Source organism: Lampetra planeri, chromosome 47 (genome assembly GCF_965212315.1).
Source record: "Lampetra planeri chromosome 47, kcLamPlan1.2.h2, whole genome shotgun sequence".
Taxonomy (NCBI): domain Eukaryota; kingdom Metazoa; phylum Chordata; class Hyperoartia; order Petromyzontiformes; family Petromyzontidae; genus Lampetra; species Lampetra planeri.
In genome coordinates this window covers 884,310-902,805 of record NC_136153.1, presented here as the reverse complement: position 1 = coordinate 902,805, position 18,496 = coordinate 884,310, and the positions used below count along the sequence as shown (strand labels likewise).

Here is an 18,496-nt window from a genome sequence, read left to right as displayed (position 1 = left end):
TCTTTGTGAGTGTGCCCCACTCTGTGTGAGTGTGCCCCACTCTGTGTGTGAGTGCCCCACTCTGTGTGTGAGTGTGCTCCACTCTGTGTGTGAGTGTGCCCCACTCTGTGTGTGAGTGTGCTCCACTCTGTGTGAGAGTGTGCCCCACTCTGTGTGTGAGAGTGTGCCCCACTCTTTGTTAGCGTGCCCCACTCTTTGTGAGTGTGCCCCACTCTGTGTGTGAGAGTGCCCCACTGTGTGAGTGTGCCCCACTCCGTGTGTCTGAGTGCCCCACTCTGTGTGTGAGTGTGCCCCACTCTGTGTGTGAGTGTGCCCCACTCTGTGTGAGTGTGCCCCACTCTGTGTGAGTGTGCCCCACTCTGTGTGAGTGTGCCCCACTCTGTGTGTGAGTGCCCCACTCTGTGTGTGAGTGTGCTCCACTCTGTGTGTGAGTGTGCTCCACTCTGTGTGTGAGTGTGCTCCACTCTGTGTGTGAGTGTGCCCCACTCTGTGTGTGAGTGTGCTCCACTCTGTGTGAGTGTGCTCCACTCTGTGTGAGAGTGTGCCCCACTCTGTGTGTGAGAGTGTGCCCCACTCTGTGTGTGTGAGTGTGCTCCACTCTGTGTGAGTGCCCCACTATGTGTGCGAGTGCTTCGTCTTGTTCTGGGTGCCCCGGGATCGAGCCGCCGCCCGCACCCCGGGAAGTGATCGCAGGCTGCGAGCCGACTCGAATTAAACAGTGAAATAATTAAAAACAAGCGATGAAAACACGACCGATGTAATTTTAAAGCACAGTTATACGTGGACGGACGAGTTTATCGTCGGCTTTGTAAGTTTCGTGAGTTTTTTTATAAGTTGTTTTTCTATTTTTTACGTTAGCGTTTTTTTGCCGAACGCCCACCGCTTCTTTAGAGCTCTCGTCGGTCAGCGTGGGGAGGGGTGCGAGGGGGAAGTTGTGATTTTGTCATTTTTATAGTTTTTTTTAAAATAATCACCCCTGTTTTAATTACAGAATGTGTATAACGATGTCTTATTCTTTGCCGTGAATTAATTTCAAATTTGTTGGAGTTTTATCTGCGAAGAGGTATATTTATTTTTGGCGCGTGTGTTTGTATACTAGTTGTGCTTCTTCGCCAGCCGCCGTCGTTTAACTTTTTTTTTAATTCTTACGAAAATCGCAAGCGTTGGTTAAACTAATAATCGTTACAAGTTTAAGGATATTTTAAAGTGAAATGTAAAAATGTTTACACTTTAATTTGTCCATTACATATTTTTTGTGTGTTCTTTACAATCCGGTACAGTCGGACAGGCACGGATGATGGGCCACGATTACTTTAACACGGCGCTTATAAAATAATTACGTGAATAATATTTATATTTTAAAAAATTTAACATCGTTGAACACATTATCGAACACATTTAAATTTAAACAAAAGTAATTAACAGATGTAATACGAGTTTCAATCCCTATAAATCATTACAAATATACATGCAAGCCTGACTGTATTACTACAGTGGACGGTATTACCGCAGGTACAAGGTTATTCAACCGAAAATGTCACTTTTAAGCTTATACGTATTCACTTCGTAATACAACTACACAGCAATAAGATCATGAATATAAATTTTTTTATCAGTTGCAACACGTCGAAAATATGATACACTCCATGGGTTATAGTCACAGTGGGGTAGGGATTAGATACAAACATAACCCTCATCTTAACTTATTCATCTTAACATTCACAAATTGTCACATTTCATTCATCCTTTGTCCTTTTCTTCCTGTCAATGTGTGGTAATTATAGCGATTGTCCCTGCGCTAAGATTGACTCTCGTCACAAGGAACGTGGAGTTTCCACAAATGGCTTAGGACCGCCAGCAGAGATGACCACAACAGCATCTGTTTGTGTTATTACGCGCTTTCTATTATTATTTTACACGCTTTCTATTAACTCACTGTCTGTTGTTGTCGTAACCTCAAATCTTGTAACTCAATTTTAACCCACTTCCCAATGTGGTATCGACTGCAAACTTGGTATACTTATGTCATATTGATGACACTACTATATTCCAGAGGTGGGACAAAGTCATTGTTATGCAAATCCAAGTCGAGTCGCAAGTCATCAAATTCATGACTCGAGTCTGACTCGAGTCCAAGTCACATGACTCGAGTCCACATCTCATAGGTGGGACAAAGTCATTGTTATGCAAGTCCAAGTCGAGTCGCAAGTCATCAAATTCATGACTCGAGTCTGACTCGAGTCCAAGTCACATGACTGGAGTCCACACCTCTGCTATATTCTATCATTAAAAGTAAAAACATATATACTTTTAAACATTTTTTATGTTATGTTGCGGCTTGGGTCTAATTGTCCACGCCCAACTGACGTTGGCTGTAAATGGAGTCGTGGAGTTATGCCATTACTCGTACGGTACATTTCATTAAAGCGTGTTTAAAAAAAATTAATATTACTTATTGCTCGTTTGGTTTGGGACTACTTCTCCCCCTTGTACCGGCATTCAAATCCTAATCTCGGGTTGACTGCCACTTCTCACGAACGTCAGAATCGTCGAGCTCATCGTTGTCATCGCAATGTCGTGATGGTTTTGCAACCGTGTATGAGTTTAATCCTTGTCGCAATCAACGTGAGCATCATGTTCGTAACATCGGAAGTTCGAAGATATAACCTGGGTCACGTTTTTGTCGACTACTGGGTGAAGGCCTTCCCATGCCCGCCGCATCTCTCGCGCTCCCAGAAATGGTCTCCACCTACATGAGATTAACTCGCTTCGTTTATGGTCGCCACGGTGGCTATGATATGCATCTCCCTCGCCTGGTATGCAGGAGATATCGTGGGTTCGATATGCAGGAGATATCGTGAGTTCGATCCCCACCCTGACGCCCTTATTATATATTTGGAGTTTGCATCTCTTTCCCAGCGGTCGAGTGGATTTGTTCTCAGGATCTTGCCTCCACATTTAGAAACGTGTTTCGACTTTAGGAGTATTTACCTGCTATAGATTTGATTTGTTATAGCCAGGTTGCTTCTGGAAAACAGCTATATAGCAGCTCGGTGTGCTTTACCTGGTAAAATAAAATAAGTTTAGTTTTTAGTTTAATATCTGTGATGGTTGTCGTCCGAGGTGTGAATTCTCCTATGGATTCCATTTTGTCACGAGTCTCATCAGGCACCAATTCGCCCCTTGTGCTGTCTCCTGCCCAAGGGCCCATTTTACTTTCCTCAACAGTGAACGTAACGTCCCTAATTTCTGTTGTTTTTCCCCCGGGCAATGTGTTCCTTTTCCTGTCAATGTCATTCTTAACATACATCTGTCCATGCTTCATTATCACTATTCTCTATTTAAATCCATGAGAACCCGTCGAGACTGAACGTCGCCTTAAAGGCTTAAACTGTCATCGAGTGAGTTTGTACGCCTTTTGGCGTCATCTGGTCCAACACCAATGGAGACTAGGCTCTAAGAAAAGCTGTCTCGGGTGTGAACCAATCAACTTCAAAGACAGTGCATATCATTATCAGAGTTGTTTCTTTTTGTTTGCATTTTGACTGTGTTGTGGTTATTGCAAACATTATTTCTTGTATAAAGGTGTCAGTTTTTGTACCAGATGATACAGCTAATCTGGCTGTGACGGTCCCACCTGATGACGGAGACTTGTGTTGCCTCCGAAACGTCGTGATTTTTGTTTTTATTTTATTTTACTTTCTACGTGACTTTACCGAAAAAACCTAAGAAGAAGGGTAAAACCCTATTACTATGTCATCGACCTCTAGTAATTCCAATAAGGCATCTTTTTAATCTGTCAGTTACAATAAATGGTATGGCAATTTAATGGAAGATAGATCATGTAGATATTTTACACATTACCAAAATATAGTCCAACATTTAATTTGTGTATTTTATTAAAGAATCTGTAAACATTGATAATTATGTAACGTGTTTCTAGTATAGGAACTTTACCTAAATTCAAACCAATAATGACGAGATCATGATGACAGTTACGGCAATAAACTTTGTAAAGACGATAGGACTATTTGGACAAGAACAAAATGTGCTTGGATGTCATCGATTAATCTATGACTTTTAACACAAGTGTCCATCATTCTAACCTCGAGGTAGATAGACTGGGACACTGCCAACATTTTTACATAGTAAAGAGGATGTCTTTGCCGGTAACATCGGTAGTTCTCCAGCACTGATTAAAGCAAGTATGACTGCTGATGAGACACTGTATCCATAATAGAGGGGTTTTTTGGGCTTAGATTGTGTAAATATAAATGCATCATTAAACCCGCCACCGCCCGACAGCCAATTAGTAAGGTTTGTCACTTAACAAAACGATGCCAAAACAAAGTTTCGTGTTCAGCACTAACCGGTGTGTTGCAGAGTAAACCCACAATATTTACCATTCGAGTACTGTGATGTTTCACTGGTAATTACAACTAGCATCATCAGGTGACAGAATTGTGGAGAAATCCAGTTTCAGTCTTAAATAGAGGGATAAATGTGATGTCGTCACTTGTGAACCTATTAGGGACAAAGACCATTGGGGCAGGGTTAATGTCATATAAATATCAATGGATATCTATTATTGGTTGTGTTATGAACAGTTTTTGGTTTGCAAAAATTGCAAACCTATTCTTGGCTGCTCGCGTTAATCACCATCGACGTATAGGCGTGCAATTAGACAGTGTATTACTTGACAATATGCTTCGAAGCAGAAATACGTCTTGTAGCTATAAGAACAGTTTAAAAAATATATATTTCTCTCAATTTCAATAGATTTTCCAATTAGTCTTGACCAGTGGTAACTATTTTTGCACAAAAGTTTAAAATTATCAATCAATTGAGTGTGTGTTCTGCAACTGCCTACAGTTGTGTTTGGGAGTATTTAATATTTAATTGGTGTTCTTTTAATCTCATGCTGATCATTCGTCCCTTCTGACCAACATAGCATTTTCCACAGGAGTAATTAATCTGGTACACACCTTCTGTTGATAGGTTTGGCGATACATTGAAGCTATCAACAGATCGCAATACCTAAAATAATAACTTGCGATTTATGGGGCCCAAAAACGGCATAATGTACATACGTTATGTATGTTGATTAGCTGTGAATAACCCAACCAATAATAGATATCCATTGTAATTTACATGACTACAGTAACCCCCCTCTCGTCTTCACACCTCACGTGATGACATCACATTTACCCCTCTCTTTAAGACCGAAGCAGGAGGATTTCTCGACAATTCTGGCTGTCGCCTGATGAGGCTGGTTGTAATTACTGCTGAAACGTCACAATACTCGACTTTTAAATGTTGTGGGTTTACTCTCCAACACGTGAGTGTGCTGAACTAGTAACTAATTGGCATGTTTTGTTTATCTTCTTGGTTCTTTCGGTAAAGTCACGTAGAAGGGAAGTAATAAAATAATAAAAATAAAACATAATAAAATAATTCTCACGACGTTTCGGCCACAACGCAAGCAGCCGTCCTCAGGTGAAACCAGGTATGTCGAGGCGACAGCGTCTGAATGAAACAGCACACGTGCTTGGAGCATATATATAAGTTGGGTTGGAAGGGGGGGGGGGCGTCTTGACAAAATAATTTGCATATCAAGAGGAATTTAGCATATTTATGGGAAATGCAGGTATGTGATTAGTACTACTTATGTCCGCATCATGCAGGATGCACGGACATAAGTAGTACTAATCACATACCTGCATTTCCCATAAATATGCTAAATTCCTCTTTATATGCAAATTCTTTTGTCAAGATGCCCTTCCCCCCCCCTTCCAACCCAACTTATATATATGCTCCAAGCACGTGTGCTGTTTCAGACGCTGTCGCCTCGACAGACCTGGTTTCACCTGAGGACGGCTGCTTGCGTTGTGGCCAAAACGTCGTGAGAATTATTTTATTATGTTTTATTTTATTACTTCCCTTCTACGTGACTTTACCGAAAAACCAAGAAGATGAATCCCTGCAGTCACGAAAGCTTTAAATCGAAATGTTTTGTTTACTTGACAAACCTTACTAATTCACTGTGTCGGGTGGTGGCTGGTTTAACGTCACATTTATCCATAACAGAGGTTTATATTTGCGCGACATGACCAACATTTTTTAACCTTTTATGGATAATATTGGTTGCAAAAGCCTCCTACGTGTTAAACTGAGACACTATGTTGAAACCAGTACAGAGTTGTCTTGGCTTGAATCAATGCTGCTGAAATGATTCGCTCCCAGGTTGTGTTAGTAATTCTTTTTTTCACGGGGAGAGACGAATTTTTGAAGGGGATGCGTCTAATTATTATTTTTTGCAAAACAGTGTCTGGTTTTCCAATAAGCTTGAAAGAGCAATGTATGAGGTTGTAACCATTTCATAAGATTTCTGGATTTGTAATGTATGTATGCTGAACTTCTTTCGCACCGTACGTAGCCAACCACGCTAATCGGAGGTAATGGCGTTTCCCAATGCCCAATACTCAATACTCGGTCTCCTTTTGTTCTCCCTGTGGATTCGGTCGTTTATTTAAAAACATACTGAAATTACAGCTCTAAATAGTCAGGACTCAGTTTTGCATTTGGCCTTGCACTTTATATGAAATGAGAACTGCCCTCTTCTTCTTCACTGTGATTTATGTGCCAGGACCGGCCCCGTCAGGCAATATGAAGAGACATACTTTGGTCGAAGTTAATATTTAAACCCTTGGCATTTAAGATGTGCCATAACATTCTTATTGTTGGGAGACTAAAAACTATAGGTGATGACTAATGTTATTTAGACTGTAATGCACCTCCACCCATGGAACGATTTTACATCTCTTACAATTTAAAACATTTTCACTCACTTTGTGATGTTTTCTCGAACATTGTGATTACTCGTGCTTTTCAGTCCTACATCCCACCTCATTTTAAGTCCTAGTTTTGATAATCTTTAGAAGTTATAATTTAAACTTTCTGTTGGTTAATTGCCTTGTCAATTAAAGTTACACGGATTGAGGGGTATTTTCTGTTTTGGTAATGTTTGTCCCTGAGAGCCGTTGGTCATGATGGATTGTTCAGTATTTCTGTATTTGTTTTGTGACTAAGATCTCTCGTTAAAAAACGATTTAATCTCATCAGGCTCTCAGTCGTTATAAATACATATTAAAATAAGACAACTTTTCTGAGGTCAGTTAAAAAATACGAATCATATAAACATTTCACTCGGACGTGAATGTCAATTGGTCTTCATTAGTAGTAAACACGTCGGACACCGTTTGGTCGCAAAATGACCTCTAAATTAAATTTTGCTCTGTTAAAGAAGCAAATAAAGAGAGCGAGACATAACGCCCTGAATTACCTCGTATTTAGGTGAACTCTGCTTACAGGAAAACTTGGCCTCTTAACCTAAAAAGCATCCACACTTTGCAGCTAATTATAAATGACAGAGAACTTAGAAACTTAAGTACAAGACAGATTTGTGCTTCCAAGTCTGGTTATTTCAAGCAAGTGACCGAAGAAGTAGAAGATGAGCCCTGTAAATGCTGGGTCGGCCAATAAAATGTGTTCAAAATAGTAGATCACAAAGTCCATTCCCAATTAGTATTTCGGTAAATGATTAAAATTTGTTTTGGGTGGGGAGAAAAGTGCAACATATACCACGCATTGCCTTTTCTACAGCGGATAAATGCAATTGAATAACCACTATCACGTAAAAAAAAGTCTCAATCCGTAGTCCGATCAAATGGAGTCCGAAGAACCTCCCTGACATCTTTTTTTATTTCAGGTAATTGGATTAAGTAAGTAAATAATACTACACGAAAAACATTGGTTCACTAAATTCGACAAATTCAGCCAGTTCTCATGACATCCTGCCATTCTTTTTGACAAAATTCTGTACTCGAGATTTCTGGCAATACCGGTGAGGCACATTTCCTGGAATATTTAGTCTTTGAATCTCCTTGAGTTCTGCCAAATAGCAGGTCTTTGACTCAAACGCCCTCCATCCTGCCCCATCCTTTGTTTCGAAACGCCAAGCAGCATTTATATTTTTCTAATGATCCTTCATACTAAACTGAACGATTTAAAACTAAACCATTTTTTGTTTTACCAGGTAAGGCCCACTGTGCTATATAGATATTTTTCAGAAGGGACCTGGCCACAAATAATGGCCCAATGAAGTGGCTTATCGCGTGGAAATTTACTCTAAAAGGGTGTTTCTAAATGTGGAGGGAAAAACCGGACACGACCATGGGGAGAACATATAACTGCCAAATATACAGGCATTGGGGTGGGGATCGAACCCACGTCTTGTATACCAGGCGAGGTAGTCAATATCTTGCCACTGTGACGCCCCGTATACTTTGGTCTGTAGTAAATGAGGTAAAAACTGACCTGTAAAAGGATTTCATGAATGAAGAAATTTTATTATTTAAAACTATTATTTAATGTAAGTAAAATAAGTGCATGAGATGCCATCTATTCCAGTGTAAACCTCTGTGGTTTTAAATTTTAAACATGAAGATCTACTGTGGACATGTCCAAATCTTACACGTGTGTGTTTGGATAACATCTAAACGATGATACATACAAAATATTACAAAGAAATGCAAAGTCACACTCTATACAAGCGAGTCACTTTTGTGCCTGCTAATCATCATCTGGCTGCCTCTAGCTTCAAGCTATTAATTGACTGTGGCAATGTGGCTTAAAAATTAGCTCATGCTACATACAATCAAACTAGGCCCGGTCTTCCAATTGATAATTTGGATTTACCTTGAGAAGAGTGTATGATTATGAGCTCTATAAAGCAACCAAATAGAAAAGCAGACAATGTATGCTCCATTTGTCTTGTCTCCACATAAGAAATGCCAAGCCTCATGCTTTCTGGGAGTGAAAAGATTCTCCGGACTGGTTTTGACATCCAATGTCTGGCTACGTACTGTGTGAAAAAGTTTAACATACATACATCATCAGAGTCAGGTTTGCTTGAATCAATGCTGGTGAGCTGCCAGATGTTAAAGGGAAGGATGCATTTTATAACATATGGGTCCCAGTTCAACGCAAAGTTAATTGGCCGGTTATCCGTAAAGTTTCTGGCTATATAATTTTGCCAATTAAAACAACATATTGGTAAATATTTGTCTTTTGGGCTCTGTAATACATTCTTTTCACAGTTATCTTGATAATATTTGCCCGGAAAGCCATAGGCTGATGGACTAAAACATCTATGTTACTCATAATTGGAGGCACATTGTACCCGCTCATGTTTTCTTTCACCCACAATGCTCCACGGCACCGTCTGATGAGTTTTTATACGGTGACATCGCGTTTTGCTTTGAAGGGGGGGGGTCCCATATTCCCCATGCAGTGCGCTCGTGCCAATAATATATACCATTCCGGAAATATTTGTTGAACAACTCTGCCTGCTGATGAGAGCCAGAAAGTCAAAAACCTGTCCAGAGATTGCTTAAACAATGCCGGTTGATAATATTGACCTGGAAAGCCAATAATACGCTAAAACATACGTTTAGTTTATTCACTGGTGGAGTTCTGCTTTATTTGATTTCAAAGTTAGCTGTATTGTTTGCGCTACATGTAACAACCTTAACACGAAAGACACACCTTGAAGTATACGTGTGCCATGTTTCCTAAAAGTAGCGCACACTTCGGCAAGCTATCTTTAGCGTGTGTAGCTCATTGTACGTGGGTTTTGAGTGCTTTGATGCTGCATTAAGAAGCAATGCTACCCAAGTCAGTTCTTTTGCAGCAAGCAATTTTAGTCTTTGTAAATTCATGAACGTAAGTGTTGTTGATTAACCTTCATTGAATGCACACCAGAGGTTTCATCTTTCAATCCCACCATTGCCTCCTTTTCCATGCACATTAATGGTTTATTTTTCTTATCCTTTCATTATAAATCCTGGTTATTGAAGGTTGAAGTATGACGTTTTACTTGATAATTTCTTTACATTCAATTTCATCTTAACTCTGTGCCTCTGTGTTTTTGTTTGTTTTGGACTTTGGTTTCATTCAGTGTTCAATTTGCCACGATTTGCAATTCATACGATGGATAATTTGTGTGTCCTCGTTTAACTCGGAACTGCTTTGAAAACATGCTCAATGGGCTCTCGTCCAGTTAGAAAAGAAGGATTTCTAGTTTTTAATAAAAAATAATAATGATCAACTAATCACTGCACTTGTCTCACTAATTTGTCTCGAAATGGCGTTTGATGCCCTCGCAATACGTTGAGAATATTACGTGTATCATCACATATGAAGCGTGAAGAGATGGCATGACTGAAATTAAACTGAGAGCATATAGAAGAGGGACACGTGGATTAGAGAACATAGGCACGTTAGAGACATTATGATATTGACTCTTAAGGAAAGCAAGTCGGCTTGGATAAAATTTGTATTTTTTTATTTTACTAGGTAAGGCTGACTGATTTATGTGGCTTTTTGTCAGAAGCAACCTCGCGACAAATAATAGCCCAATGTAGTGGCTTATCACGTAGAAATTTATAGCAGCCAAATAGTCTAAATGCATGTTTCAAAATTTGGAGGGAAAAAACAGGACCTGGAGAAAAATACACGCGACCATGGGGAGAGAGTGATGCAAACTCCAATTATGCAGGCGTTAGGGTTGGGATCAAACTCACAACCTCCTGTATACCGGGCGAGGTAGATAACATCGCCATCGCGGCACCCACAAAATGTCACCAACAATGGAGTGGCAGCGGTCGCCCTCGGAGATGGAGCAATGAAATCAACTTGCATTCACGTGCCGTATGGGTTTGTGCATTGCGGACCATAGCTGATGGCTACAGCTAGGGGAAGCCTTCATCCAGCAGTGGCTTGATCATGGCTGATGATGATGATGATAAGAATTGGACTCATTTTCTGTGCATGATTTTGCTTGTCAAATGAATACGCTTTCATTGATCAATTGTTACACCATGAATAATTATTGTGAGTGTTGTAGCGAGGCAGAAATGTTTTGGTTTTGACAAACCGAAACAAACCAAACTGAATCTGAGCACACACACGTACCACTTACATACCTGCACACGCATAAATGCACGCAGATATATGTACACACAACTATGTACGTGCACAATCACAAGCACAAATGTATAAAAACACTCACGACTCGCATTGAAAGATGCACGCAAACCCCCATGCAGTAAGTTCTCTTAGGTTAGTGCCTTGCTCAATACCGCACCGTGGTTCAAATCCAAAATCAGAAATGTATGTATTTGTTTGTTATTAGTCCGTTAGGTTTGGGAGGAAGAACCATGGCTGATAGTGCCACGCCGTCGTCGCCGCCTGTGAGTCTCTACCAAGACTCTGCTGCCACCGCTACTCTGGGTGAGCTGACGGCTGCCGACAGTGCGCCCATGGACCTGTACACAAAGGACCTCCGCAGAAGCATCATCGCCGCTTATCACGAGACGGACCGGGAGCACCACTCGACCATCAACACTTACAGGGCCCTCAGGCAAAACCACATGTGGCCGGGTATGTGTGGTCTCTGTAGGTACTTTACCACGAAATGATGCTTCTTGTTGGAATTATTTTGATGACGAACGATGATGATGATCATGATGGTGACGATGTGCTTAGTCGACAAACGAACCGGACGTGAACTCACAAACTTGAGATTGTAACGTTAAGGGCACTGATCACAACGTCATCTTGTCAGCAGAACAGAACCCCAAAGTACTTTTGAACCTCGGACATTTAGTCATGCGACAGCGCGAGTGGGCTGTGGACGATACGTAATCGTGACATTCACTGCCGATGACTGAAACTTTGGCTTCTTTGTTTTTCAGGCATGTACATGGATGTGCAGGGTTTCGTTTCGACGTGTGGCCCGTGTCATGACAGCAGTACCAAGGTGGGAGTGTTTTTTTAATCGGTGGGGGTCCCATTGTACGTTCTCCGCAGCTCTTTGTGTCCGTCCACCGGCGAGCCTCGCAGCAGCTCTTGAAGCGGTCGCAGTAAAAGCGGCCGCAGGGGTTTTCAGCGTTTGTGGCAGTTGGCAGCGCATTTTTATTTTTCACTGTGTTGAGACGTTTGACAAATTTCTAATCAAGTTCTTGTACGTCTGAAGGTGGGGGGAAAACCCCCAAGCACACAGAGAGAAAACCCATTCGTACAAGAGGATGTAACCCACAAATACTTAATCACAGATCAGCAACCCATTTGCTGTACTCCACTTTCTGGCCACCACGCAACCTAGCAGGTTGGGAGTCTCACAGCGCACAGTGATCTCTGCGTGATCCACTCGCCCCACGTTCAAAATCTGTGGATTACACATGGATAGCACCGCATCTATATATAGAAATAGATCCTGATGGCCACTTCGGATGGCCCGGAGCACATTTGATTAACTCTTTCATGTTGACGGTGTTTGAAGTTTTACCATTTTGTGTCTGTGGTTGTTTGGCCAGCCAAATTATTCCTGTGGAGAAAGGTTCACACAGGGGTGGTCCTTGAAACGGAGTACAATTGATTGGACCTGATATTCAAAATTAAATATTTTTTTAATGCCATATCTAATTTCGTTTATTAAGATTTGTGAATTGGTGCTAGTGTGCTGTTATGTTTGTGAATGTTGTATTGATGCTGCTGTTGTTGAAACGACTGCTCTTGTGTATTCTGCTTCTGTTTATTCCACCGATTCTACTGTTGCTGATATCACTGGTGTTGATGTTGCTGCTAATGTAGTAGACGATGATTACTTTACATTTGCTATAGATGCTGCTGATTCCATTGGTAGTGCTGCTGCTGCTTTAAGTTATTTTGATGTCATTGCTGCTGCTATTGCTGCTAATAACCATGATGTCACTACTGCTACTGCTTTTCGTAATTCTGATGTCATTACTGCTGCTTTTGCTGCTGCTAGTAATTCTTATTATGCAGCTACTATTTTTTATTCAGCTGTTAATGCTGCTCATGCCGCTACTGCCGCCAATAATTATAACGTCGCTGCCGACATTGCCGATGGGTCTGGCTACGTCACTCACGCAGGATGGTGCCAGCAACGACCACAGCTACGTGAGGGAGGAGCACGTGTGCAAGAGCGACCCGTGTCACAGTGCGTCACTACTCGCGGCGCTCGACCGCCAGCGGCAGGACGGCGGTCAACCACTGAGCGACGTGACGCTGCTGGTGGAGGGAAGTGCGCTGCGCGCTCATCGCTGCGTGCTGGCCGCTTGCAGCGGCACTCTGCAGGAGCTGCTCGAGCGCAACCACGGCTCCGTCGTGCACCTGCCAGGTAATGCGGGTGGTGGCAGCAGTTCAAACAATAACAACAACAAAAAGGGTTCATGCAAAGGCGAGCTGGCAGAGTGGAAAACCCTGGTCGTTCATCTTGGTCCATTAACCGATATCACATGGGTCTGTCCCGTGATCTTCTGCCAGTGAGCGCTCGACAATTCACTGGGCCTCAAAGTGCAGCTAAGCTTTGTTATGAGCTTTGTGGTGACGTCACTGCCGTTCGGTAGCAGGTTATCGTCTGTCACCATTGTAATGAACACGTCGCAGGGTTACTTACGCTAATCTGCACTCCGTACCTGTCGCTCTTTCTACCCCCCAAGGCTTTCCGAAGCACACCTTCCTGCCGCTGCTTGACTTCTGCTACACCTCCAAACTCTCCTACCCCATCAGCCAGCGCTGCGAGGTGCAGACCCTGGCCGAGATCCTGCAGATGGACGGCGCGCTTGGGTTGTTTGAGGCCGGGGCCCCTGCGCGGCACCCCGGTCCCGACGTCTCACGCTCCGCCGAGTGGGTGGCCTCTCCGCCTCAACAGCCGCCTGACGCCACGGTGCCTGACAGGCTGCATCACACAAACCGCTTGCTTGGCCTGGACTCGCCGCCTCGCCCGCCACTCTCGGTGTCGCGTTCGGTGCAGACGGAACCCTGCGACTGGCCTCACTCGATGCACTCGTTCGGCACGGCCGTCGAGGCAAACCCGACCGCCTGCCCATGGCCCGGCCGTCTGGCCGGTAAGAGGCCATTCGACAGGTCCGGCCCAGAACGACCGTCACTCAAGCAGATGAAGCTGGAGGTGGAGAGAGTCTGCCTGAAAGACGTCAGAATATCGAGCGGGGCGGTGCCGAGCTCATTGCCCGTGGTCGAGCCGGGCCGGGTTTCTCCAGAATGGAGCGTTCGGTCCCTTCCGGAAGTAGGGCTATCCGTTCAGACGCTCAAGAAGCACAGGCTGCTGGCTGCTCTGGGCCTGCGGTGCAGCATATTGGAGTCTCCAAAGTCACCGCCGTCGTCCCTCGTGTCGTCGTGCGCGGGTGCGGTGCCAGGAACGTGTGGCTTCAGTGCGAGGCAGCAGCAGGAGCTGATGCCAAATGGTATGTGGCGCTTCAACAAGCTTCTGCGCAGGCGCATGGTGCAGGGATTCATACCGCCGAGCGCCTACCTGCAGAAGAAGCAGGGCAAGGTGCCGCTGAAGCGCAGGCAGGCCTTCAATGAAGGCGCCCATGTTGGGCCAACGCAGCAGTCGGTTCTGCAAGCTCCCAAAGGTGACGCCGTTGTTGTCGCCGCCGCCGCCGTCTTGGCAGCGGCGGCGGTGCACAAGAAGAAAGGGCGACCGCGCAAGACACCGCAGCAGTCGGCTGCGGAAGAGGCCTTGCCCAAGCAGAAGCGCTCCTACACGAAGAGGCAGATGTGGCCGCCACAAATGAGGCACGCGGCCGGGGCGGGCGACGGCATCCCGTCGGTTCCCGCTTTGCCAAGACGACGTGGACGCCCCCGCAAGTACCCGCCTATGCTCGAACCAGTCGGTAACAACGCGGGCCAGCCCGTCCCTCACATTGTGCCAAAGCAAACGTCGGCAAGCCCCGTGCCGAGTGGTAACCGGGCCCCGGCAACTGCCGTCATTGGCGGCAGTGACAAAGATTCGACGGCGTGCGCTTGGAGGAGGGCGCAGATTCATGATTCGGTCTCTTGCCTGGGTGAGGCAGACGGCGTGGCTGGCGAATGCGTGGTCGTGCCGCTGGAGCACTGTGCCGGATTGAGGGCATGGTCCGGGGCTCTCGCGGGAGCAGTGGTGGTCAGCGAAGGGGAGGCGCGGGCCGATCCAAATGGCGCGCAGTCCTGCGAGGGTTCGGAGCCCCCCGCGAAGAGGAAGAGAGGCCGTCCTCGTAAAGCGACACTGCTGACACCGTTGGGAGAGAGGTGGTCGTTGATTGGGAGCGGTCGCTCCGAAAAAAGCAGCCACGAGGATGGTGCCGAGTTTGAAAATTCGCGAACAATTGGTGAGACAAATGGAGGAGCGTTTAGCTCTAAAATAATTGCGAGCATGCAGGCAAGTGCTGGCAGTAAGTTGAATCTGAAACCAGAAAAGGTTGTTATTGATGATAGCGGAGCTGTAGAAATCCAGGAAACTAAGCAGCCACAAGTGAATAACTCGGCGGGAGAACGTTCAAATGAAGATTGTCGTTTTTCTGGACCCAATGAGGAATGCAAAGATGACAATCATATTGTTAATGCGGAGCAACTGACAATGGGGAGGGGAAAATCTCCAAAGAAATCGCACACCTCTCCCAACACAGGCTCGGAACAATCATCACAATCCCCAAAAATGAGTCTGCGCTCAAACAGCGGCTCCTGCATGGAATTTATCAACAGGATTATTCCCCAACTCCTCCTCTTTCCACTGCCACCCTCGCCCATGGGATCAGTGGCAGGAGGGGAGAATGACCACTGTAGCGTGGAGAGGAGCCAGAAAGAGACCGCCCAGAGCTCCAAAGCCGATGCCCTGAGTGTGCAGATGGGTGAGTTTCTGCAAAAACCCAGGGAGAAGAGAGTGCCGGAGAAGAGAGAGACGGGGAAGAGAGAGGCGGAGAAGAGAGTGCCGGAGAAGAGAGAGGCGGGGAAGGGAGAGGCGGGGAAGGGAGAGACGGAGAAGGGAGAGACGGGGAGGAGAGAGGCGGAGAAGAGAGAGGCGGAGAAGAGAGAGGCGGAGAAGAGAGAGGCGGAGAAGAGAGAGGCGGAGAAAAGAGAGGCGGAGAAAATAGAGGCGGAGAAGAGAGAGGCGGAGAAAAGAGAGACAGGGAGGAGAGAGACGGAGAAAAGAGAGACAGGGAGGAGAGAGACGGAGAAGAGAGAGGCGGGGAGGAAAGAGGCGGAGAAGAGAGAGGCGGAGAAGAGAGAGACGGAGAAAAGAGAGGCGGAGAAGAGAGAGGCGGAGAAGAGAGAGGCGGAGAAGAGAGAGGCGGAGAAAAGAGAGGCGGAGAAGAGAGAGGCGGAGAAGAGAGAGGCGGAGAAGAGAGAGGCGGAGAAGAGAGAGGCGGAGAAGAGAGAGGCGGAGAAGAGAGAGACGGAGAAAAGAGAGGCGGAGAAGAGAGAGACGGAGAAGAGAGAGACGGAGAAAAGAGAGGCGGGGAGGAGAGAGACGGAGAAAAGAGAGGCGGGGAGGAGAGAGACGGAGAAAAGAGAGACAGGGAGGAGAGAGACGGAGAAAAGAGAGACAGGGAGGAGAGAGACGGAGAAGAGAGAGACAGGGAGGAGAGAGGCGGAGAAGAGAGAGGCGGAGAAGAGAGAGGCGGAGAAGGGAGAGGCGGAGAAGAGAGAGACGGAGAAAAGAGAGACAGGGAGGAGAGAGGCGGAGAAGGGAGAGGCGGAGAAGAGAGAGGCGGAGAAGGGAGAGGCGGGGAGGAGAGATACGGGAAGGAGAGGGGGGGCGGCAGTGACACCGGTTATGGCGAGGAAGAGTTATTACATGAGGCGCAGTTCGGAATCCGTAACCGCCAAGCCCGAATGCAAGGATTCGGAGCGCAAGCGGAGATCCAAGAAGATAAACATGTTATGCCTGAAGCCCATCAGCAGCTCCGTGTCTCGGGAGAAGAACACGTTGAATTTGCAGCCGAGGAAAGAAACCTTGGTATCGAAAAAGATGCTCTGAAGATGAGCAATGTCCTGCTATCGCTTGATAAATGTTTTAATTGTGTTGCTCTGGAAAGTTACGTCCATTATAATAAATGGTTGAGAATTGTATTAGGCCGCTTTGTTTAATCACTGGAAGGGATTTTTTATGAATACTACGTAATGTATTTTACTTTCCATCCTCTTCGTCTTCAGTCATCTTCAATGACAAATCTTAGGTTCACACTCCATCTGTCCCCAACGTGAAACTTTCCTCACTTCACGCTAGTGCCGCCATTATGTAAAGTTGTCAAATAGTAGCTCTCCTCTCTACTTCTTTCCCAATATTCCTTCAGAACTTTCTTCAGCCTCTTGCATCTCAGTAGTTTGTGGAATCACACCTTGCTGCTGATCATGCTAAGTAAAGGTGAACCTGTTGAAAGCGGTCTTCATAAATACAGTACAGGGACTCCTCTACTTACGAACATTCGACTTACCAACTTTCAGAGATACAAACAAACCTATCCGCATGTCCAGTTGCCTGTTCGGACCGAGAGTCGTAAGTTCAACCGCCGTGCAATAGATGACGGCGGTGGCATCTACATCTGCAGAATGTGAAGAACCAGTGGCATCTACATCTACAGGAGATTATACAACTCTTAAAGCCATTCCCCGTGTTTAGTGGACATGCCGTACAACATGTTTGGAATCGACAGGAGTAAAGTTGGACTCGCGAACAAATCGACTTACAAACAGACTTCTGGAACCTAACTCGTTTGTAAATAGAGTCCCTGTACAATATCACATATCTGACCGTCCACATAACCGCCCTGACCAATAAATTGCTCACAACCAGTGCAGGATTTGTGGATGCTGTCACTATTTAAAGATGTTAGCTTCTCTGCCCTTTTCACAGATCCGCCTATACCTTAGTTTGCCAGGGAGTCAGATATACGACATTGCATTGTGGGTAACGCCACTGAAATCAACGATCTGAAATAAGTCACGAGAAGATGCATTAATGATATATTATTTCCTTTCAGTGACTAAATAAACCTTCCTACTTGCTTATTTAAGTTGTAAACGTTTTTGGTCAGTCATTATATACATGTAACCGTAAATATATTGACGTTAATCCTGTTATAATTAATTTACCTTAATATTTTAACAACCATTTAAATATATCACTGTAGTTAAACAAAATGTTACATTTTTGACTGATAATAAACGTGTATTGTGCATTCACACACGGTACATTATCATTAAGCAATTGTTAGAAAAAATGGGTACAATATTTGTATTGTACTTGATGGCTTTCCACCAACAAAGTAATTTGAGGTGTGATTGCAAGTCCTTGAGTTGACGTTTGCCGCTATTGTGATATTCGGGTTCTGAATGTGAACGAATGTATTCGGTTAAAAGTTGCATTTATTTTTAGACATTGCCAAATTTCACGTAAATAGATTTGCATTATACTCCCAAGGAGCCCGCGTTGAGAACCAACACGGGATTGTGGAGTTATGGCACAGTGGGGCTTGCACTCTGCATAAGGAACCAGGCATCCAAACATACTCATCTGTTTTTTTTATTTTACCAGGTAAGGCCCACCGAGCTGCTGCATTGCGTTTTT

The 18,496-nt window shown here is 44.7% G+C and overlaps 2 protein-coding genes across 2 annotated transcripts in view; one reads left to right on the top strand and one right to left on the bottom strand.

Annotated features, from left to right (window-relative positions):
- LOC144733477 (aerolysin-like protein) overlaps positions 1–18,496 on the bottom strand; it is a 105,286-nt gene that overhangs the window by 46,982 nt on the left and 39,808 nt on the right. The gene's annotated exons all lie outside the window — the stretch shown is intronic.
- LOC144733475 (uncharacterized) lies at positions 668–16,996 on the top strand. Its single transcript, XM_078615398.1, has 5 exons — positions 668–808; positions 11,255–11,502; positions 11,817–11,881; positions 13,018–13,264; positions 13,587–16,996. The coding sequence occupies exons 2-5, from the start codon at positions 11,280–11,282 to the stop codon at positions 16,904–16,906; spliced, it is 3,855 nt and encodes a 1,284-aa protein (XP_078471524.1). The 5' UTR covers positions 668–808; positions 11,255–11,279; the 3' UTR covers positions 16,907–16,996.

Bases quoted from the DNA above. Each gene is read 5' to 3' on its own strand.
- LOC144733475 (XM_078615398.1), top strand. From the start codon at position 11,280: ATGGCTGATAGTGCCACGCCGTCGTCGCCGCCTGTGAGTCTCTACCAA. The intron at 11,503-11,816 runs GTATGTGTGGTC...TTTGTTTTTCAG, and splicing joins GCAAAACCACATGTGGCCGG to GCATGTACATGGATGTGCAG. The intron at 11,882-13,017 runs GTGGGAGTGTTT...TCACTCACGCAG, and splicing joins GTCATGACAGCAGTACCAAG to GATGGTGCCAGCAACGACCA.